Source organism: Myzus persicae, unplaced genomic scaffold (genome assembly GCF_001856785.1).
Source record: "Myzus persicae strain clone G006 unplaced genomic scaffold, MPER_G0061.0, whole genome shotgun sequence".
In the NCBI taxonomy this organism is placed as follows: domain Eukaryota; kingdom Metazoa; phylum Arthropoda; class Insecta; order Hemiptera; family Aphididae; genus Myzus; species Myzus persicae.
This window is the reverse complement of record NW_019100902.1, coordinates 141,262-161,448: the sequence shown is the minus strand read 5'-3', so window position 1 is coordinate 161,448 and position 20,187 is coordinate 141,262. Positions and strand designations below refer to the sequence as shown.

At 28.5% G+C, this 20,187-nt stretch overlaps 3 protein-coding genes across 9 annotated transcripts in view; 2 read left to right on the top strand and 1 right to left on the bottom strand.

Moving 5' to 3' along the window:
- LOC111026679 overlaps positions 1–12,249 on the bottom strand; it is a 205,473-nt gene extending 193,224 nt beyond the window's left edge. For all 6 annotated transcript variants that reach the window (XM_022304799.1, XM_022304798.1, XM_022304802.1 and 3 more), the window contains exon 1: positions 12,069–12,249. The gene's annotated coding sequence lies outside the window, so the exon portion shown is untranslated. The remainder of the gene's footprint in view (positions 1–12,068) is intronic.
- A 105-nt stretch (positions 12,250–12,354) lies between these two features.
- Positions 12,355–15,329, top strand: LOC111026680 (activated RNA polymerase II transcriptional coactivator p15). 2 transcript variants are annotated; one of them, XM_022304805.1, is made up of 3 exons: positions 12,355–12,613; positions 14,788–14,980; positions 15,068–15,329. In XM_022304805.1, exons 1-3 carry the CDS (start codon positions 12,548–12,550, stop codon positions 15,148–15,150), a joined length of 342 nt encoding a protein of 113 aa, XP_022160497.1. In that variant the 5' UTR covers positions 12,355–12,547; the 3' UTR covers positions 15,151–15,329. The 2 variants fall into 2 exon arrangements, with proteins under 2 accessions (XP_022160497.1, XP_022160498.1); XM_022304806.1 differs by lacking the exon at positions 12,355–12,613 and adding an exon at positions 12,625–12,798.
- A 3,044-nt stretch (positions 15,330–18,373) lies between these two features.
- Positions 18,374–20,187, top strand: LOC111026704. Its single transcript, XM_022304833.1, has 2 exons — positions 18,374–18,776; positions 18,855–20,187. The coding sequence occupies exons 1-2, from the start codon at positions 18,522–18,524 to the stop codon at positions 19,521–19,523; spliced, it is 924 nt and encodes a 307-aa protein (XP_022160525.1). The 5' UTR covers positions 18,374–18,521; the 3' UTR covers positions 19,524–20,187.

Genomic DNA, 20,187 nt, shown 5'->3' with positions numbered 1-20,187 from the left:
TTGGGTGGTAGATTACCATAATATTAGAACTATAAATAAAAAATATATCAAATATAAAAAATAAATAAAAACATGAGTTATTAGATAATTTCAATTTTTTCTTTTAAATTTTCCAAATACCCTTAACCTAACCCTTATTATAGAATTCTCACATTGTAGGGGCCGTTAAAAAAATGTTTGACACTCAAGGGGGCGGTAACTTAAAAAAGGTTGAGAAACACTGTTATAAACTATTGTTATTAACTACTTCCACAGATGTACACTAATTAAACTAGATACCAGATTTGCCACTTATTGTGGTCCAAAATGGTTAGAATATGACGTCACAATGTGCTAAGTGGAAAACACAGTACCTATGAACAAACTTTGTCGGCATTAAGTCCGGAATATTTTGTAGAATTTTTGAAAAAACAAACTTTAAATCACTCTTTATTTTGAGTATTATATAAAAATAATTTGACAAGTACTATAAGATACCTACTATACCTAATGCTTACTGTACATTATACTATACAGTAGATGTATTATGTATATAGATTGCATAAAATAAACATTCTTTTTCTGGAACAACAAAAACACCTATAACTTGAAGATAGGTATGTTACAATAAATAAGAAATGTGAACCTACTTAATACTTATTATATTAAAAATTAAAATAACGTTTCCCTAAGCAGTAAGCAATAAATACAACAATATTGATGATACACATTATACACAATTAATATGCATGTTTTCCAAGGTGTCCTTTTTGCACTGATGAGAGAAAATTCTATCTATAAATAGTATTCAATTAAGTATTCATTATAATACACACATAGTAATTCGACAAGCATACTCATTAACTATTTTTTCTTTAGTAATGAATTTATTCAAATTCTGACTTTAGACCATATTTTTAAATTCTTGAGATTTTTAGTACTCTAAGTCGGAGGTACTTAAGCAGTGTATCTGACACTACGCCATTGTGGTGATACAAACTCTGTTTTTCAAATGAGAACCCCCACCAAACTTCTTTTTTCGTGTAAATTGTTTAGTGGATAATTTTTTTGAAAATTTTGAATGAAGAATTTTAAAAAGAACTGCCTTGAGTATATTTAAAAACTCCAAAAATCACATTTTGAAAAACTGCATCAATTAAGAAGAAAAATAGGACGAGCATGCTTGGTGAATCCCTCTATATAATATGTGTTACTACATATTATGTCAGTAAGGTCTAAATCTCAGAATAATATTTTTTTACGTAGAATAACTTCACTAATAATGCATTTTATTATATTTTTACACTGAAACACAACGCGTTTCCACCATAATATTTAAGCGTTATTCGTATACCACCGGAGAATAGTCATGAAAAATAAAAATTTAGAAGATTTCAGTATAAAGTATAAACTTTAAGTATCGAAAAGCAACGCCCTTGAGTCCCACGGCACAAGTGATTAATGAATAGGGTGTGTGTATATATATACATATTTAGTTTAGGCCAGCAAAATATACGTATAAAACGTTACACGTCGCGGTATCACCAATGCGCATATAATTACTATTTAAAACAGTACCTATAGCCGAATATAGGTGGCAAGACCTGAAGTTTCTTTAGACTTAAAATTGATGAGAATATTTTATTCTTATAACATATATATATATATGTCAGCTGTTTTCTTAGATATATATTATAATACAACAATTAATCACCAACTAACTTATACACTTGCGATAGACGCCCAACCTGCATGAAGCAGCCAACGATCGAATATATAAGTAGATAACATAAATGCTGAATTATTTTCAAACGTCCTCCGATGAAAGTCATCAGTATATAGCTGGTATTATATAAACTTCGAACTACCATGATTAAATTATTATTGTATTCATTTGTGCAGGTTTCTGCGTTTGATAAGTAGAAGGTAGTTCAAAAGTTTTAAAAAAAGTATATCTTGTGTATATACCAGAAAAAATAACTTTATATATATAATTCTACTTTACGTGTGTATGTCACTGAACTCCTCCTAAACGACTGGACCGATTTGAATGAAATTTTTTGTATGCGTTTGGGTGACGGCCTGGATGGTTTAGATTCGCAATTGGACCCGATAGGTTCGACCCGGAGGGTTGCTCTAACAGGAATTTTAAGATTTACGAAGGAAATATTTGTTTATATACTTTTCCTATTGGTTATAGGAGAAATATAAATATATTTAGAAGAAATCGGTATTTTTTTGTTTAATGGTTGCCTGCAGTGGTTCATCGGACAGACCAGGTATAAGCATGCATACAATTTAATTTTCGCACATTGTCTACCAAGGTGACTGAATTGCACTTACAATCGCTCATCGGCGTGTCCGCAATAAAAATACAAATTAAACATATTATTTATATAAAGTACTCATCAAGCGGGGTCCGCGATCTACAGCAGACAAGCATACTATATAACTGATCGCATTATCACCATTGAGTCTCATATAGAGTTGGCCTTTTTAACAGGCAACAAAGTGCACGGTATCAGCTAGTGAAATATAATAATTTATAAGTACGTATCTCGTCTATTACACCGATTTGGTATTCTGGCGTTGTCCCATCTAACTTAATGCATCAATTTTTTTTCCACATTGAGCTAACTTTTCACGCATGACTATTATCAACTCCCTTTCCAAGTTTGTTTGAGGAGCTAGGGGAACTCGGAGTATCTAATAAAGTTACAGATCGTTCGATGAAATCACGTAACCATGTAGATACGGTTTAAAACATATATTATGTATTTTGATTTCGGTTAGTAATTATAGTATAATGTTACGGGTATAAAAATCAAACGATATGTTATATTACGTTACTATATTTCAAATATAACTGTGTCATGCACAAATGTACAATGTACATTGTACACAATTATTGTTTGGAGTTTTCAAAGACAGCAACAATAATTAGTTTATTAGATGTCACACAAAATTATAAATGTGCATGCGCAATTTCAAAAAACTAAAATCCAAATAGGTTATGTGTGTATAGGCATATATTTTGTATGATAATATTTCTTCTCGAAAACAAAAATAAATCTCAAATTTCTTATGTTTCGGTAGCTTAAGGATCTGGTGTATGGTGTATATACAATATACATAGTACCTATTATACTATGGCTTTTTTTAATTTACAGTGAAGATTTCAAAGATGGAATGCACTTCCTCCTACATATTAGACACACTGGTCCCCTCAATATAACATAATTATCTCCACCAACTAGCTTTTTACAACGAAACACTTTATTTTTACTTGAATATCAATATACTTCTAGTTTAGTCCGTAGTTTTCTCAAACTGAAGTTTAAGAAAACAAGTAAAACAATAGAAAAATTATTATTATTACATTACATATATAATACATAATACATATATTGCAGGTAAAAGCAGTTCAGGTACACGTGCGGGTACAGAAAAATTAAAAATGTTTATCCGTTTTTTATTCTCAAGCTCAAAGTCCTTATTTTATGAAGGGAAATATATAACATATTTATTTTTTACTATAATATAGAGCGGTAAGGGTTTATTATGAATGGAATTTCATATTTTATAATAATATAGTCATGTAAGTTATTACTTTCAATGCGATGTTTTTTTTCATTTTAATAACCAACACAATTTGAGCTGAAAAGAATAACGATATAATATTAAGAGCGTTTAAGAAATAAACTTTTTAAATTAAATGTGTTTGTGAAAAAAATTTAATATAAGTAACGAAATACTGTAATTATTTCTCTCATAGTAATAAAATATACGTAATAACCAAATAAAATATGTGCATTCATCATAAGTTTCACTATTGTTTTATAAAAAAACTTCAGCTATATATGAGACGGTTAAAAAGAAACAAGCACGAGTCCCTTTCCGCTGGATGTTGTCAGTTTACGTATTATATTATTATGGCTCAATACAAAAAACCTAAAAAGTATTAACCTTACCTTGTTATGTGTCTATTAAAATAGATACTTTTATTGTAATTGATTTAATATGACTAAAAACAAAATTAATTTAGTATGGTATATTCGTATCCTACATTTACTGTAGCTACAGAGTTAGAATAGCCCCAATAAAAGTTTTAAATAATTAATCGTTGATGGAAATTTAAAAATGGTTAGTATAATTCGTTCACCTGAAAACATACAGAATAGTACCTATGTCGTATTTATACAAGCTATTCAGACAGAAAATACAAGACTTTTCAATAATAGTGTTATAAAGTCGATACTTTTAGAATAATTATTATTAATCAATAACTCTATATTATATACAATTTACGTTTACATAAAATCATAATTAAGCCCAAATGGCCCAGTGGTGGATTTTAGGAAAAAGGACCGCGGGCGGCAAACGTTAAAAGGGGGACCCATTATTATAATACCATAGTAATTACGACTAAGTAAGACTAAATTGTTATGGACCTACAGAGATAAAGAGCCCGAGAATATTTTCTTTTGCCGTCTTTCATCTAACAACAAGATTATATTACAAATATTATACAGTTTAACTGTTTGAGGAGATGGCAAAAATATTCACAAGATCTCTGAGTAAAATAATGCATGCTTTTTATAAGAAAACATTAACATGTAAGTATTATTAAATAATAAATAATAACTCGACTTCACTAACAAAAAAGAAATAATTGGATTCAAAAACGGTTGTGTCGATGGTACAAACAAGACCATAGGTATAAAATATTAATAATAATTATCAGAAGAAGATATATATATATACCAATATATAGTGTAATAATAGTACGCATTGCGTTATTAAATTATGTTTGACGTATATGTATGCGTCTTAACAAAGTCTAAGCAAGTAAACTATATATAAAATCACGCACATTGAAAATAATATAAAATCATACACGTATTTAATCATTTTAATTAAATTTTATTTTTCGTAACCATATTCTTGGGAGTTGTTGAAATACATCATACCGAAACTAATTATTGCCATAGAAAATTAAACACATATATGGTTTAGTTGCCAACTGCCTAGTATAATAGATTTATTTAGCGTAATATAGTTATTTATTATTATAATTAATAACAAAGAGCTTCCATTATCGTAGATATATGGTTCCACAAAGTAATACATCAGTGTAAGGGTAATCTATTCTACAGGCTACACGAGTTTTTTATTTAAAAAATATTTAGAACACAATATTTTTTTTTCATATTTTTGATACTATATTGTATATTATGTTTTCAATATCATAAACGAAAAAGGAATATTTTTCAATTATTTTAAGTTATAGCATCGGATATTAAACAAACTGTTTTTATTAATAAGTAGGTACTTAAAGTTTGGGCTAGTAGATCTCAACTTTTGTTGGTTATCAATTGCCATTTCAACTTTTAATGCTCATGAAAAAAAAATCATCAAATAGATATCATTGTTTCTAGTTATAATTATGAAATACAGACTGTCGCAAAAAAAATGTAAAAATGAGAACCTTACCTTTTTGCAGCACATTTTTAAGCAGAAAACTTTTGAACATTTCGATGTACCAAAATCAAAATTCAAACTAATAGTTTTTGGGGTTATTGAACTTAGGGCATTAAGAATAATAGGTTTGGAATACGTTCATGCTTCAATAATTGTCTTAAAATTATAGTCATTAGAATAGTTTATAATTTTTTAAAATGGTCGAAGTATAATAAATACTAAATACCAATTTGACATCTTTTTTAGGTTAAGAGCTTCAAAAACTGGTTTTTATACTAGATGATACAGTTGGACTAGGACACGTGTATATGAGCGTCAATAATTCGTCACTGAAAACCCCGGTGGTCACCCATCCGGGAACTACCAACGCCAGCCGATGATTGACCTCAAACATGTTAAGGACTGAGGTCAACCACCGAGCCTCGCCTGGCCCCAATTTGACATACACTTTATATTTTTAAAAATTATTTTCCTTGATATACATTTTGAAAACTTAGAAACTAGGTACTCATTCAATTTTTGATTTTGATTCATCAAAATTTTCAAAAAAAAATCATCCACTTAACAATGTACAGTTAGCAATAGTATAAATATAGTATTAATAACCTTATACCTTAAATGATATAAACAAATCTCAGTATCTGTTTGAAAATATGGTCCTTATTTTATAAACAATTATAAAAATCAGAATTTAAATAAGTACATTTATAGTTAAACAAAAATGGGGTTAGCATAATATTTTTCTTAGTGAATCTCCCTACAATATACATTGGATTGTGTAGAAAAAATATTATAAGTTGAAAATGTCTGAAAATTGTTCTTAGGTGACATTACAATAATAGGCTACTTAATAAAAATTATTTACCTAAGCCCTATGATCGTGCTCATGAAAAGAGGTGAGGGTGTCATATCCCCCCCTCCCCCATTCGACTTATTTTTGTCATATAAAATATATGATAAAGCAATGAATGTATATTTACCGCTATAGAACGTGATCTGAGAATAGTCAAAAATTAATATCCCCCCTCCTTTCAAAAAAGCTGAGCATGCCAGTGCATAAGGCTATATAGTTATATGCCCAAACTTAATCCTATACCTTGATTATAAATGCAATGAAAATATATCCCTGGATATTGAAAACGAGTATTATTTTTAATGTTCACTATATATTTTATGGATCACTATTACGACATTTTCAGTCACAATGAATAGTCGCTCTGAAGTAAGTTTTTGATTTCAAAATTTTTAATTTATTTTTAGGTATACATGTACAATTTTTTGTTGGTGCTCCGGCGATTAAACTAAAAAAAATCGACCAGAAGTGAAACTGAAGTTACTGCCGGGGGACCGACTTGAAGGTACCTAAGAAATTAGAATCACTTTAACAGAGAGTTTGAAGAAATTTAAGCCACGCTACGAAAAATGTGCGATGAAGAACAACGATTATGTGGAGAAAATATAGTTTAAATTCTGTTACTTAATGTAAGTTAATACGATTTTTTTGTTATTCCTGACATTGGGAAAATTAGTTTTTGGAAAAATAAATTGAAAATACATACATACATTCCTACACTTAACAGTGAAACGATATCCGTGTAATATAACTTAACTATAATATGCCTAAATGCCGAACAACAAAATGTGACACCATCAATTTTTTTTTTTGGTGAAATACTCTTATACCATCTTATAAACCAACTATATCTATTACCAAAAAATAATTACCTAATAGTAATCACAGCACTATTACAAATTATTTTATTTACAACCATTTTATATTGTAGAAAAAACCTAAACATTGAATAGCATTTAAATCCACTATAAAATAGTATATCAATGTAAAATAGTATGTATGGTTTTTAAACAGGCATTGATGAGCTCAATCGATTACGGTTTAAACCATGGTTTTTGAGTGTATCATAAAACTCAAACTATTAACGCTGAATGACGTATTTTCTAGAATATCAAAATACTTTACACCTGCAGTGAGGTAAATATTGTGTTTAACAAATATTAGCCCAAATGCTCAATCAAAGTTGTCACAGCGAGTGCTGGTCAGTAAGTACTCGTTATTTTTAGGATAGTTCCATCGATTTTGAATTATATTTTTACATTATTTATCATAAATACTATAAAATAAAACATTTCTTATTTTACTGTTTTTATTTACCACCCGAGCTCCCTTTATGTCAAACAACAAATATATAATTTTAACTTAAATGATAAATGTATATCATATAATCCCTTATAAAAAGAAATAAAATATCCAATTACCTACTTAAATATTTATTATTTAATATATTATTTATTATGTGAACAAAAATGTAATAAAAACATATTATCTTAACTTACTAACTTAATACCTATTTAATTTTTTTTTTTTTTTCTTAGTTATTACAATATTCATATAAGTGTGTTTATTTTAAAGGTAAAAAAGAAACGTTTTAGTGATGTATCCTGTATAGTATAATAGAATAAAAAGCTATGTAGTTAGTAGCTACGTAATTTAATTTTCGCCTATAGTTATACGACTACGACAAAGAATAAAACACGTTAAACGATTTCATAATTTGGATATAGATATCCCTGAAGTCCTAATAAATCATTTATAATAGCAGAAGTAGTGTATTTTTTTTATCTGTTGAGCAAATCTGATAGGAATAAAAATATTATAATTCATTCCACGTTTGTAAATTCATTGTTTTTCAAGTTTTCGTAATTTGAATTTTTTCTGAATTTAACGTCTCTGATTTCAAATGAATAAACTAAAAATTAAAAAATTAAAGGTTTATGTAAGGTTTTATCGTCATAATCTGTCTATTTTAATTCTTCAGTCATTAACGAAAAATGTGATATTAAGATTAAAATTATATTGAAATGTTTGCTCACCAAGACGATGGTAAGCTCTCTGTAGTTCAAACTTCACCAATGAAATGAAAATGCCAAAAAATCGTTTATCGGACAAGATATTAAACCTATTTATTTCTGCAGATATTTAATCATCAATACTATTACAGACCTATTTTGTTCCCGTTAACGAGCGATTAAATGAATGTACATCCGAAAGTAGATAAATGACAATAAGTAGTCGAAGTCTAATTGCTTTTACTAAGACTATATGCACTTGAAATAAACACAGCAGAAAATTTTACTAGTACAATATTTATATATCTATGGTTAAAATAGATGTATAATGTATAATGTATTATATTCGTCCCTGTGGACGGTTTCCCTCAACGAGGTCAGCTCGCTGAATATTATTATACCTGAGTTTGGTGTATATAGTATAATATACTACTGTATACACGAAGAAGAAAATCTTTCTGTGAAAAACATTAATATTCAAGTACTGCTTGGGATGTTATTTATTGCAGGTGGATGAAAGAATAAGAAAAGTAGTAAGCTTTCTAAATAAAAATGGCTACATAAATTTGATAAAGAAAGGAAATATAAAATATTTTAAAAGTACATATAAAGTGGCATAAAAAAAATAAAAAGATTACATTTTTATCAAATTCAGCCGGACTGTGCTTTGTCCGCCTGGCCGCCTATATAAATGATTACACATACACTTGAATTTATAAGAATTACGAAAGGATACCATCATGCTAAAGCCCGAAAGCCGTACTTGTGCAATCACAATATTATACAGATTAAAGATACATAATGAATAATGATTATTTCCATAGCTCATATTTTTAATTGAATGGGTTGGAATATAATATTCCTCACAAATAAATTAAAAATGATCGATATTACAATATTTTGTTTGATAAAAGGACATCACTTTGTTGTATAACATAAGGACTATTATACACATAATCACGAATTATATTATTATAATGACTACTTGTCAATAAATCTTTAATTCAATATTGTTCATCAATTGATTTGCATATTCAATAAGATTATTATTATTAACATTATAAATTATTTTTCAATTTCATATATTGGATTTCGTATTCCTGTCACAAATTTTATTTTTTGTAAGTACATTTGACTGCAAAGTGTGTAATTTGTATGCAAATATATTTTATTGAAAAAACTTGTAAAAAAAACATTAGTATATTGCTTTATCAACTAGAAATCAAAATGTTTTTTTTCCGAAATTTGCATATGCATTGTCAGCAACAACAACCCTTGCATATTAATTCGAAATGTATATTTTTAAAAGGTGTTTTACGTTGACAAATAATTTCAAACAAATATTTTATAGAAAGAAAACAAAGTTTTAATATGTAAAACATACTGAAATCAAAGCCTTAGTATTACACTAGGAGACGAGAGTGTTCATGGGTCCAAACTCTCTACCCCTAATGTATTTTAAGGTACACCTTGTTACACATAACCTATTATTTAATTTTTTTGATTTCAATAAATCTTAACGTCATAAAGTCAAAGCACCTAGATAGATTAAAACTGAATACTATATATTGAACTTGAAGGTAATTTTAAATATTAACACTTTACTATTACTAATCATATAATAATAACTATTAGTGATGGTTTATAATTATTATTTAGTATAATTTAATAAATTATAATATAATGTGAATAAAATTAGTATCTTGGCCAAGATATAGGTACACGTCTCTAATATTTTAATAAAGTAAATTAAAAATACTATTTATTACTATAACAGGTGTTTAACGATTAATCTAGTTTTGTCATTGTTATAGGTATCTTCCCTATACGTAGATTTTTTCAGATAATAATGGTATTTTACGAAAATTCTAGAGTCAATACCATTAAATCAGAATTAGATTTTGAATGCAAGTTTAAATTGCAATTATTTACAAAATATTTAATTTGTTTTACCTATTTATTTATTTATTTCCATTGCTTAAAATTGTAAATAAATCTGTCACGGTGATTAATGTTAAGTGATAACCTATCCAATTCCTTAATCTTATTTTATTATGTTTAATATTAAATATTATAGGTATAATCGTATCAATATCCCATATTATTATCTGTGCGTAGGTACGTGTTTTCTTTATTTTAACTGAGATGATATAGGTAGTCAAAAGTTTAAAAAAACCAACATAATACGCCTTATCAATATTATATCCAGTTGGTGTATTTTTGGTCATTATTTAGATTGATCATTTTATGTAAATATTGGCTACTTGAAATGCATAAAATATTTGAGTAACAGCAATCCAGAAATAAATTTAATTAAGATTCTAGATACCGGAAAATTTCAGAACAACATCATGCGGATCGACGTTTCAGCAACCCATCTAAGAGAAATCAATTTAATTGTAATTTCCTACTATATTATCCTATATTACCAGACATAAGATATTTTTTATCAACACTGGTGAATAGTTTTAAGTTTAATTTAGAATTTCTAAAATATGTGATTTCAGCCTTTTAGGGACCATTCCACTATCACTAAAGAACGCGTTTTAATTGTTCGAGGTCTTAGTAGATTGTGTTTTGTTTGATATTGGTCACAGTTGTTTTATTTATGGTATTGATAAACGGTATAACAACAAGTCCACACGTCGATGGTCGATCGAATTGAAATATTTCAACTTACGGTAATCTGTCGTATATCTCCAACAAATATATTTAAATATATTTTATTCAGCTAAAAGCCAAAAATCAATGATTATACATTGCATTATGTGGGTGCTTTGATTTGAATCCAGTTGACCAATTAAAAAGAAATTGATGTGGACCCCTTGTTGCATGATATCATATAGTCATATATATGATAATACAGTCTTTTTAAACATTTCGGCGACTTAGTTCTGACACCTTATAGACATTACATTAATACATTCTATTAAACAAATGAATAACAACAATTGTACAAAACGAAGTTAAAAATTAAATTCTGCGGGTTATTTTAAAAGAATAAAAAATATTATATAAGCTCAAAATTCTCGATATTGACCTATCATATTCACTGTAAGTATAATTTTTTTATTTATCAACATTCAACAGGTTTATTTTTTACGATTATCACAGACAAGAGACGTAGCACCGATATTTACCTATACAATCAGTATTTTCCCATTGTTTCCAACTGACAATATTCGAAGAAAGCGTTGCTTCTGATATTCAGCATCAATCATCATAGATCGTAAAACCAAAAATAAATACCTACTAAGTAGTTATAATTACTATTATAATATTATTCTCAAATCAGTGGAAGAGTATATAGCCCTAAAAGGTGACTACCATTTTTTTTTAATTTTAACATTCCTATTTCCAACATAACTTAGTAAATAAACTAAATATTACAATATGTTTTCAAGACTAAAATCAGAACATATTCTGAGTCACAACTATTGGAAGTTGTTCATTATTAATAATAATATATATGACATATACTTGGACAATTCTTGACATTTTATTAATATAACAAATAACGATAGGTAAAATAATAAAAATGTAAAAATTGTTTACATTTCAGAACTAGCCAGCCAACTAAGGGTGCTAAAATTTAAAAGAGATGCTCTATGCCCCCCATATATAGTTGCGCCAGTTCAGTCATTTTAATGTGATTTTACGATTGCTGGATGCCCACCACGGACTCGGTACAATAGTAAATTTGTATCGTTGCCTACGAGAAGTCAGAAGAACGAAGAACTTACCTTAACGACGACTAGAGGTTCGTCCGATTATATCGCAAAGGCAACGTGCAATATTCTCAAGCGGCGTCGTCCGCGAAAGTCAACAAGTACGGCGCGAAACACCGTGAGAACGTGTCTGAACGTGACTAAACTCGTACGCGGGAAATGTACTCGCGGTACGAAAACTTCACGATTCGCAGGACTGTCCCGCCGGGCGCGCAAAAACGCGGAACGGTACAGTACTACAGTCGTCCGGTAATTAACGCGACGCCGATCGGTCGCACTGTAACGACGACCGTGTTTGAGGTTATGACTTTTCATTTTCGTTACCGTCTTTTAGGCTTTTAGCGTATAGTAGGATTTCGATTTAAAACCTGTTGGCGAACCACTCTCGTAGTCTCGTCTGGCGTATAGTTGTATTTCGGTTTTCAGTATTTACCGACCGTCTCCGTTCAGCAGTTTGGATTTTCCACGTTACAGGAAAAGGAAACGTTCTCACAATGGCACCAAAGAAGTCCAAACGTAGCGCATCCGAATCTTCTTCCTCCGACTCCGGACCCGATGACGTAAGTCTATGTGACAGGCTGATGCGGTTGAAAATAAAACGCTGAATGTGGATGATGATGTGGAGGTGACTAAAAGTATTGATTGAAAACATATCAAGTACTCTGGGAACTTTCCACGGAAATTATTGCTTAAACACTGTGGTATGAAAGAAGTAGTCCAATGACTTCGGAAGGCCGACCGTATGGTACCTATTTCGCACAATCTTCTTGGCATGCATAAGACAATAATGTTATGATAACGGAGTATATTACCCCTGTTACCTTTTAGGAAAACTGATGTGGTCCTCATCCGCATGTGTTGTCTCTGCATTACAAACATTTATTACCCGTACTAGACAATTTGTATTCAGAAGAACCGATTTTGTATTGTGCATATATGTAGGTACTATCAAATTTTATGACAGGTAAAAATATTATCTGTGTTCACACTTCAGTTATTTTTTTGTTGATAATGTATAAGTATGGCATTATGGCAAGTGAAATTCGCTTTAAAATTAAAATTACGAGAACAAAAAACCACCCAGAGTACAGATAATATTCATACCTTTTTTAAAATGTTCTTCGGTGGTAACAAAATTTGTTTAAAAGCTGTATTTATTTATTTTCCCAACTAAAATTGTTTACAATACAGAAATATAATCTAAAGTAAAAGAAGGTGGCCACTTCCAAGCCAATGGCTGTGCAGAAGTGAGAGTTCATATTATTTTAGACTAGTATTAAATTAATATAATAATAATAACTTGTAAATAAAGTTTACATGATCAATCTTTCTCTCTATACTGCGTGTTTGTAAGATGGAGACAATGCATGACTACATCACACCTTTTTGAACAATAGAAATGTTGTTAAAAAAAACCTGTTTGCCCATAATTGTTCTCAATTATACTTATTTTTTAACTAGTTAGGTAGGTACTATGTAATACAGCATGCATACAAAATATGAATCACTAACTACTGTCTACCCTACACCTAAATGGTAAACTAACAAACCGATACACAATATCTACCAATTATACTATTACAAAATTGCGGTACTTCCTTGTTTTCTCTACTACCTTAGGTGTGTATTATCTCAACTCCTTTATAAAAAAATATAATTTATTTGTATTATATTGTTGACATTTAACTAATATTTTAAGCTAAGTATTATGTATTTATATAGGTAAAATAGAATTAGGTAAAAAGAATGTATACTTAAAAAACAACTTACAATTTCAAATTAAATTAAATGATCAGGTGAAAAATAATAAGTTAGGTACCTAATAATTGGTTAATATTTTTTTTTGTAGAGAAGGTAGGCTTGAAGATCCGTTAGAATCCTATCATATGGTTTTAATAATTCAGTGTTATGAACATTCCAACAATCTGAATAGATCATAGTATCTTCCTGAATGTTATTTTTGATCGCCGTAAGCAGGGTTCTTGTTTTTTCTGTCAGCCACAAATTGTGCATCAAAAACAAAATTAAGTTGTATATTACGATGATATAGATTACAACTGGGGATTATACATTTATAAGTAGATTCCTATGCGGAGGTAGTCAAGAGAACACGGAAGTACCAAATATTTCATAGATAAAACATTTTTATATATATTGATTATAAAAAACCAATACTTCTGAAAAGATCCTTTTTAGACATGAAACTACATAAGTCACCCTTAAACTTTATTTAGTACAACAATCAAACCAGAAAGATAATGTTTAAATAAGTTATAGCAAACTTGAAAGTAATACCTATAATAGTTACATAATATTATATTTCATATTGGTTCCTACTATATACAGTAAAATGTGTTTATAATGACAACAGTTATAGTAACATATCAGGTATTATGACTTTTAAAGAAAATAACCAGGAAAATATGCGTTTGCAAGTCTTATAATATGTTAAATTTTATCAGTTATTAGACCTATTTTCCTTGATCCCTTGAACGTCATTATAAACAATTTCTACTGTAATTTTAATATAATGTATTCATGCAAGTAACATTTTGAATGAATCTATTTATGATACTATGCCTTGCCTCATTTGAGTAATTTACTAATTCATAATCATTAATTACTAATCAAATTATTTTTAAATAATACAACATTATTTATTATATAGAATTACCTATAAGTATTAAATAATCGTAATAATGAATTTTAATATCTTAAATTAATTTGCTTTTAGAGAAATCCTCCTCCAAAGAAATCCAAACCTTCTGATAAAGGAAATTCCAAGAAAACCAGCTCAAATGAAGAAGAGCATTCTTTTGCATTAGATAAAAATCGATTCGTTAAAGTAAGGGAATTTCGTGGTAAACTTTTCATTGACATCCGTGAATTCTATGAGAAAAATGGAGAAACACTTCCTGGAAAAAAAGGTAAATAAAAAAAGTTCTATACTTCTAAATAAATTTGTCTGTTAAATTGTAATAATAAAATAAATTAACATATTAATATGTTTATAGGAATATCTTTATCTGTTGGTCAATGGAACAAACTGAAAGAGCAAATTGATGACATTCAGGAATCTGTTGAAAAATTGGGATAATTATTTAAATTTTTTAACATGGCAGACTTGTTTTTTTTTTATTTATTATAATATTAGTTTGTTTTAATGTACTATCTCATAATTAAGCACTAAGCGTTAAATTATAAACTGAACTATAATTTTGTACTTCATACTCCTAAAGTATTTTTATTTACCAAATATAATAAAAATTGCATTGATTCTTTGTTTTATTATTAAATTTGAATTTAAAAAAATTCAATTACTCATCATCAGAGCTAGGACATTAAAGAACCACACACACAATAAACTGTTTTCTTCAAAGTATTATTAAATTATAGTAGTTACAACTATAAAAAATGATTTGGTTCAAATCTAATATAAAAAGAAATGTTTAAGGAATGCAATTTAAATTTCCTATCTTATATGTTATATTGTGTGAAAGTTGCTCACTTTAAGCAATGATTTGTCCTTCTTAAAGTTGTATTCTTGTTGTTTGATTTGCAAATAAATGTGTGACATTTTGTGTTTAAGATGATAGAAGTATCAACATTTTATTTGAATGTTTGGTTGTTGTTTTTAATAATAAAAGAAAAAATAGCTGGTTGCACCATGTCATTTAAACATGGTAAATTTCAAAAACAAAATCTCTTCGTTTTGTAAAAAAAAATTTAAAAATTAGAAATAATGAAGAAAAAACAGGTAACGCTTTACTGTACATTAGGTGAGAGAGAGTCACTATAATGAATTTGTTCAATTTGAATTCAAAATCATTATATACAAAAAATTATTCTGAACAAAGATGAGATGTTAGCTTATAATATTACAAAGTAAATTTTGTGAAATCTCTGTGATTTAAGTTATTTATTATTTTACTAATAGGCATTAGGACTACATTAAGCAAAATTAATTGCATTTGAAAGTGTGATTGTTTATACTATTTATACAATAAAATAATGTGGACTATAAGTCTCAGGTACCCACTTTAACCCATACTTTTTTAATTACAATAAAATAACTGATATCTTTATTCTTGGTTTTAATATTATTATAATATTATGTAATTTCATCCAAATTTTTATTTACAATATGCGATATTAACGAGAATTCTTGTTTTTAATTTTCAATTCTTAGCTATGAAAATTTCTTATAATTTTTTAACTACAAAATAAATTTAAAATTTTTGAGATTATGATAAATGTTATCAAAATTTGAACCTATAACACTCATTGAAAAATCGTGCATATGGATCATAATATTTTTTAATTACTATTATAACTACACTTGAGGAATCTAGTATTACATTTTCAAACATTTTGACCTTAATATGAAAAAATGTTAATGCCATAAATAGAAGAAATATAGACATGGCTCGGATGTGTCAAAGCCAATTGTGTTTAGTATGCAATTTTGCAAGCAAGCCATAGTGTTGCATGTATTGTGCAGTGTGTTTTTATGGGTTATTTATTGACTGCACCTAACCAGTCACAGTCACATGAAACTCGGCAATTAATAATTATACCTTAAAAAAATTTGTAAAAACGGAATATTAAAATTAAGGCCTAATAACGTATCAACAGTAAAACCTATTAAAAATCCAATAATTACAAAACCCGTACAACCTTGGTGGTTTCCAAAGAATAATACACAAGTGGAAGATTTAAATAATATTATCTACATACTATTATTTTATAAAATAAATTACAATATCTATTATACTACGACTAACAACTTAACTCAATTTCTGTGGAGCTTACATTTTACAAACAAGTCAGTTGACTTTTGGAATGATTAGTAATTCAAGAACTTACCTTATAGCACAGTTGCTAGGCTCTGCCAAACATTGGATAGGTACAAGTGAACAGTGTTTGATGGTCGACTGGAGTACCTATCAATAATTCCTAAGCCGGATTTTACATTCGAATAATCATGCATGTTATCTGAATATTCGTTAAAACTTGATGGGTGAATGAAAAATCATCTAAAAATTTTAATATTGTTAAGGGTGTTGGAACTGGCTATTTGTTAAGGGGCCAATGGTAAGTAATTTCTATTTTTGGCTAGCGGGTGGCAATAACACTTAAACAGGCCTTAAAGGATAATCAAATTAAAATATTTTAACGATTTAAAATGAAAGCATATCGATCATTTAGAGTAATCAGATTTTTATTTTTATTTATTATTTGCAAAAGATTCAAATCACATTAGTCTCTGATTCTTTAATTAATTAACATTAATAACATCATAAAAATACTCAATAATTTGAGACTGTTTGTACGTTCATTACAATTTCTGTGAGTGGAGTTTTGAAAATCGAAGTCAATGCGGCTTGTGTAAAGCCATCATATTTCGAAAATAAAAATGTCCATATACAACTCAAACCACTTAAAATGTTTCAAATATTTTATCAAGTGTCTATAGAAATTGAAAAAATAAACACATGGATATGATGTAAATTTCAAGTGCCAACCTATACGGTTACTTGTTTTTGAATTACAACAAAATAAGAAAATCACCAATAGAAATCAATTGAACATCCAGTCTTGTAAATATTTTACATTATTTAACTTAAAATGCTCATAAAAGTTTAATTTAACTTTCCATTCAATATTTTTTTTTTTTATATTTCTAAATCTTAAAATAAAAATAAAAATGTTTATGAATTCCTAAAGCGAAATAATTTTTTGGTGAATTTTTTGAAAATATGAATTTCTGACTTACCTATATAATAAATTATTGTGGATTCTGAATTCAAGCTCAACTTTTTTTTTTAATTTCTACTAATAACAACTTACAAAGAAGTGAAGAACGTTGTATTATATTTTCAAGTTTTTTGACTGAGAGAAAATTTTTTTATCGACAATAATTTTAATACAACTAAAAAACTCTAAAGAGTTAGGTACACAAAATTGTGCTTGTTTTGGCAGAGGCAGAGTTGACCATGAGTATTTCAGATTTCTTCATATGTGGGGAATATGCCTGGTTCCATCCTGGTAATTTGGTCGTTATAATAGTACATTATTACTTATTGTTTTAATTAATTATATATTTAATACCTATTTAGGTAAGGTAATTATTACTATTTTCTAACTTCGTAAAGAATAAATATATTGATATAAATACCAGATATTACATTTTTCACTGCACTTCTATAGTTCTATGGGTCTACACTCTAAATTACGCATATAGATTAAATAAGGATCAAAATTTAGTTATAACTGAAGGGTGGGCGGGAATAACGTGCTATGTAACAGTTTTTTCAATTTTCATGTTTTTGCGGAATAATGTGCTATGAAGCAATCTCGATATATTTTAAGAATCGAAAAATTCCCAGAATGTTTTTATCGTACACAATCATCGTGTATATAATATGTACTTCGAAACCGGCGATTAGTTGACTATTAAAACGTGCTATGTGCGTTAAGCGTTTACTATTCACAGTAAGTCAATGCGAGACGTGCGAATATCACGATTGCGTTACCAATTTATCTATGACAAGTCTAAATAATTTATCTACTAGTGATGTTAACCGTTTAAGTGTTGGACAAAAACGGAAAATCAATATGACAGATTGGAAAAATGTAAAAAACAAAACTCTTCGAAATAGTGGGAAGGAATATACATCTCAGAGTAAAAAACTTGTACCAGCTAAAACACCTCCAACCGTGGTTAGTAAAAATGTTGTGAATGTAGTAAAATAAACATGATGTTGAAAAATATTTTATACACATTTTAAAAAATTTTAGGATCAAGTTTGTGACCAGAGTTCATGTCCTTGGCAAGGTTGCGCAACAATGACTTTAGCAAGAAAACTTTTATTATTTGACGAATTTTATAAGTTAACGTATGATGAACAATCAGCTTTTTTGTATAAGTGTATAAAAGTAAATGCTCCTGTGAGAAGACGACCAGGAAAAACAGATGCTACATCTCGACGATTTTGTTCATTTAAATATTACATAGATGATTTACAGGTATGCAAAAATACTCTTTTAAATACGTTTTGTATTACAAGAAGACGTGTTATGACGCTACAAGATAAAATTAAATTAGGTATTATGACACCTAGGGATAACCGTGGAAAACATTTAAATAGACCTCATGCTATTGATGCCCCTGTAAGAGATTTAATTAGACAACACATAAATAGTTTACCTCGACAACCGTCTCATTACAGCCGTATTGCTACAGATAACCTGCAATGTTTGAGTTCAGACTTAAATTTGTGTAAGCTTTATCGATCTTTTAAAAATAAATATCCAGATACAAAAGTCAGTAAATGTATCTATAGAAATATTTTTCGGTCAGACTTTAAATTACGTTTCGGCTATCCGCGTTCAGATACATGCAAACAGTGTGATTTTTTTTATAATAAATTAGTGGCAGCTGATACTGAGGAAGAAAGAAAAAAATAGAAACTGATAGTAAGTTGCATCATTCTAAAGCTGAGCAATCGTATGATGCCCTTAAAAAAGATACAGACATCGGTAGACTCAATAGCTCTATTGTAGTGCTATGCGTTGATCTACAGCAACTAGCAAGTATTATTTTGCCCAACTCTTACACATTCTAACATGTTTTATCAGAGACAACTTTCTAACTATAATTTAGCAATTCATAACGTAGGTAATAATGAAGTTCGAGTTCCTATGCATTTGTGGTATGAATGTATCGCTAAAAGAGGCTCATTAGAAATATCTTCGTGTATTTTAAATTATATCGAAAATAATTACGATATTCTTGGACATGGCGAAGAGAGGAAATTGATAATATGGTCTGATAGATGTGTCGGTCAAAATAATAACTGGCGAATATTAATCATGTATTCCTATCTAATATTTTGCAAGTATTTTATAGAAATTAATCAAAAATGTCTTTCGACTGGCCATAGTTTTTTACCATGTGACCGTGATTTCGCTTTAATTGAAAAACAAAAAAAAACAGCAAAAGTACTTGTACCGTCACAATGGAAATATGTTATAGCTAGTGCAAGATTAGAAAAACCATTTCGTATTATAGAAATGTCTCAAAATGATTTTAAAGATTTTTCTGCATTAGAGCAAGATATTACAAAAAAAT

Excerpts from the sequence above, each read along its gene's own strand:
- LOC111026680 (XM_022304805.1), top strand. The coding sequence starts at position 12,548 with ATGGCACCAAAGAAGTCCAAACGTAGCGCATCCGAATCTTCTTCCTCC. Across the intron at positions 12,614-14,787 it reads CCGACTCCGGACCCGATGAC|AGAAATCCTCCTCCAAAGAA; the intron begins GTAAGTCTATGT and ends ATTTGCTTTTAG. Across the intron at positions 14,981-15,067 it reads AACACTTCCTGGAAAAAAAG|GAATATCTTTATCTGTTGGT; the intron begins GTAAATAAAAAA and ends ATATGTTTATAG.
- LOC111026704 (XM_022304833.1), top strand. The coding sequence starts at position 18,522 with ATGTGCGTTAAGCGTTTACTATTCACAGTAAGTCAATGCGAGACGTGC. Across the intron at positions 18,777-18,854 it reads CTAAAACACCTCCAACCGTG|GATCAAGTTTGTGACCAGAG; the intron begins GTTAGTAAAAAT and ends AAAAAATTTTAG.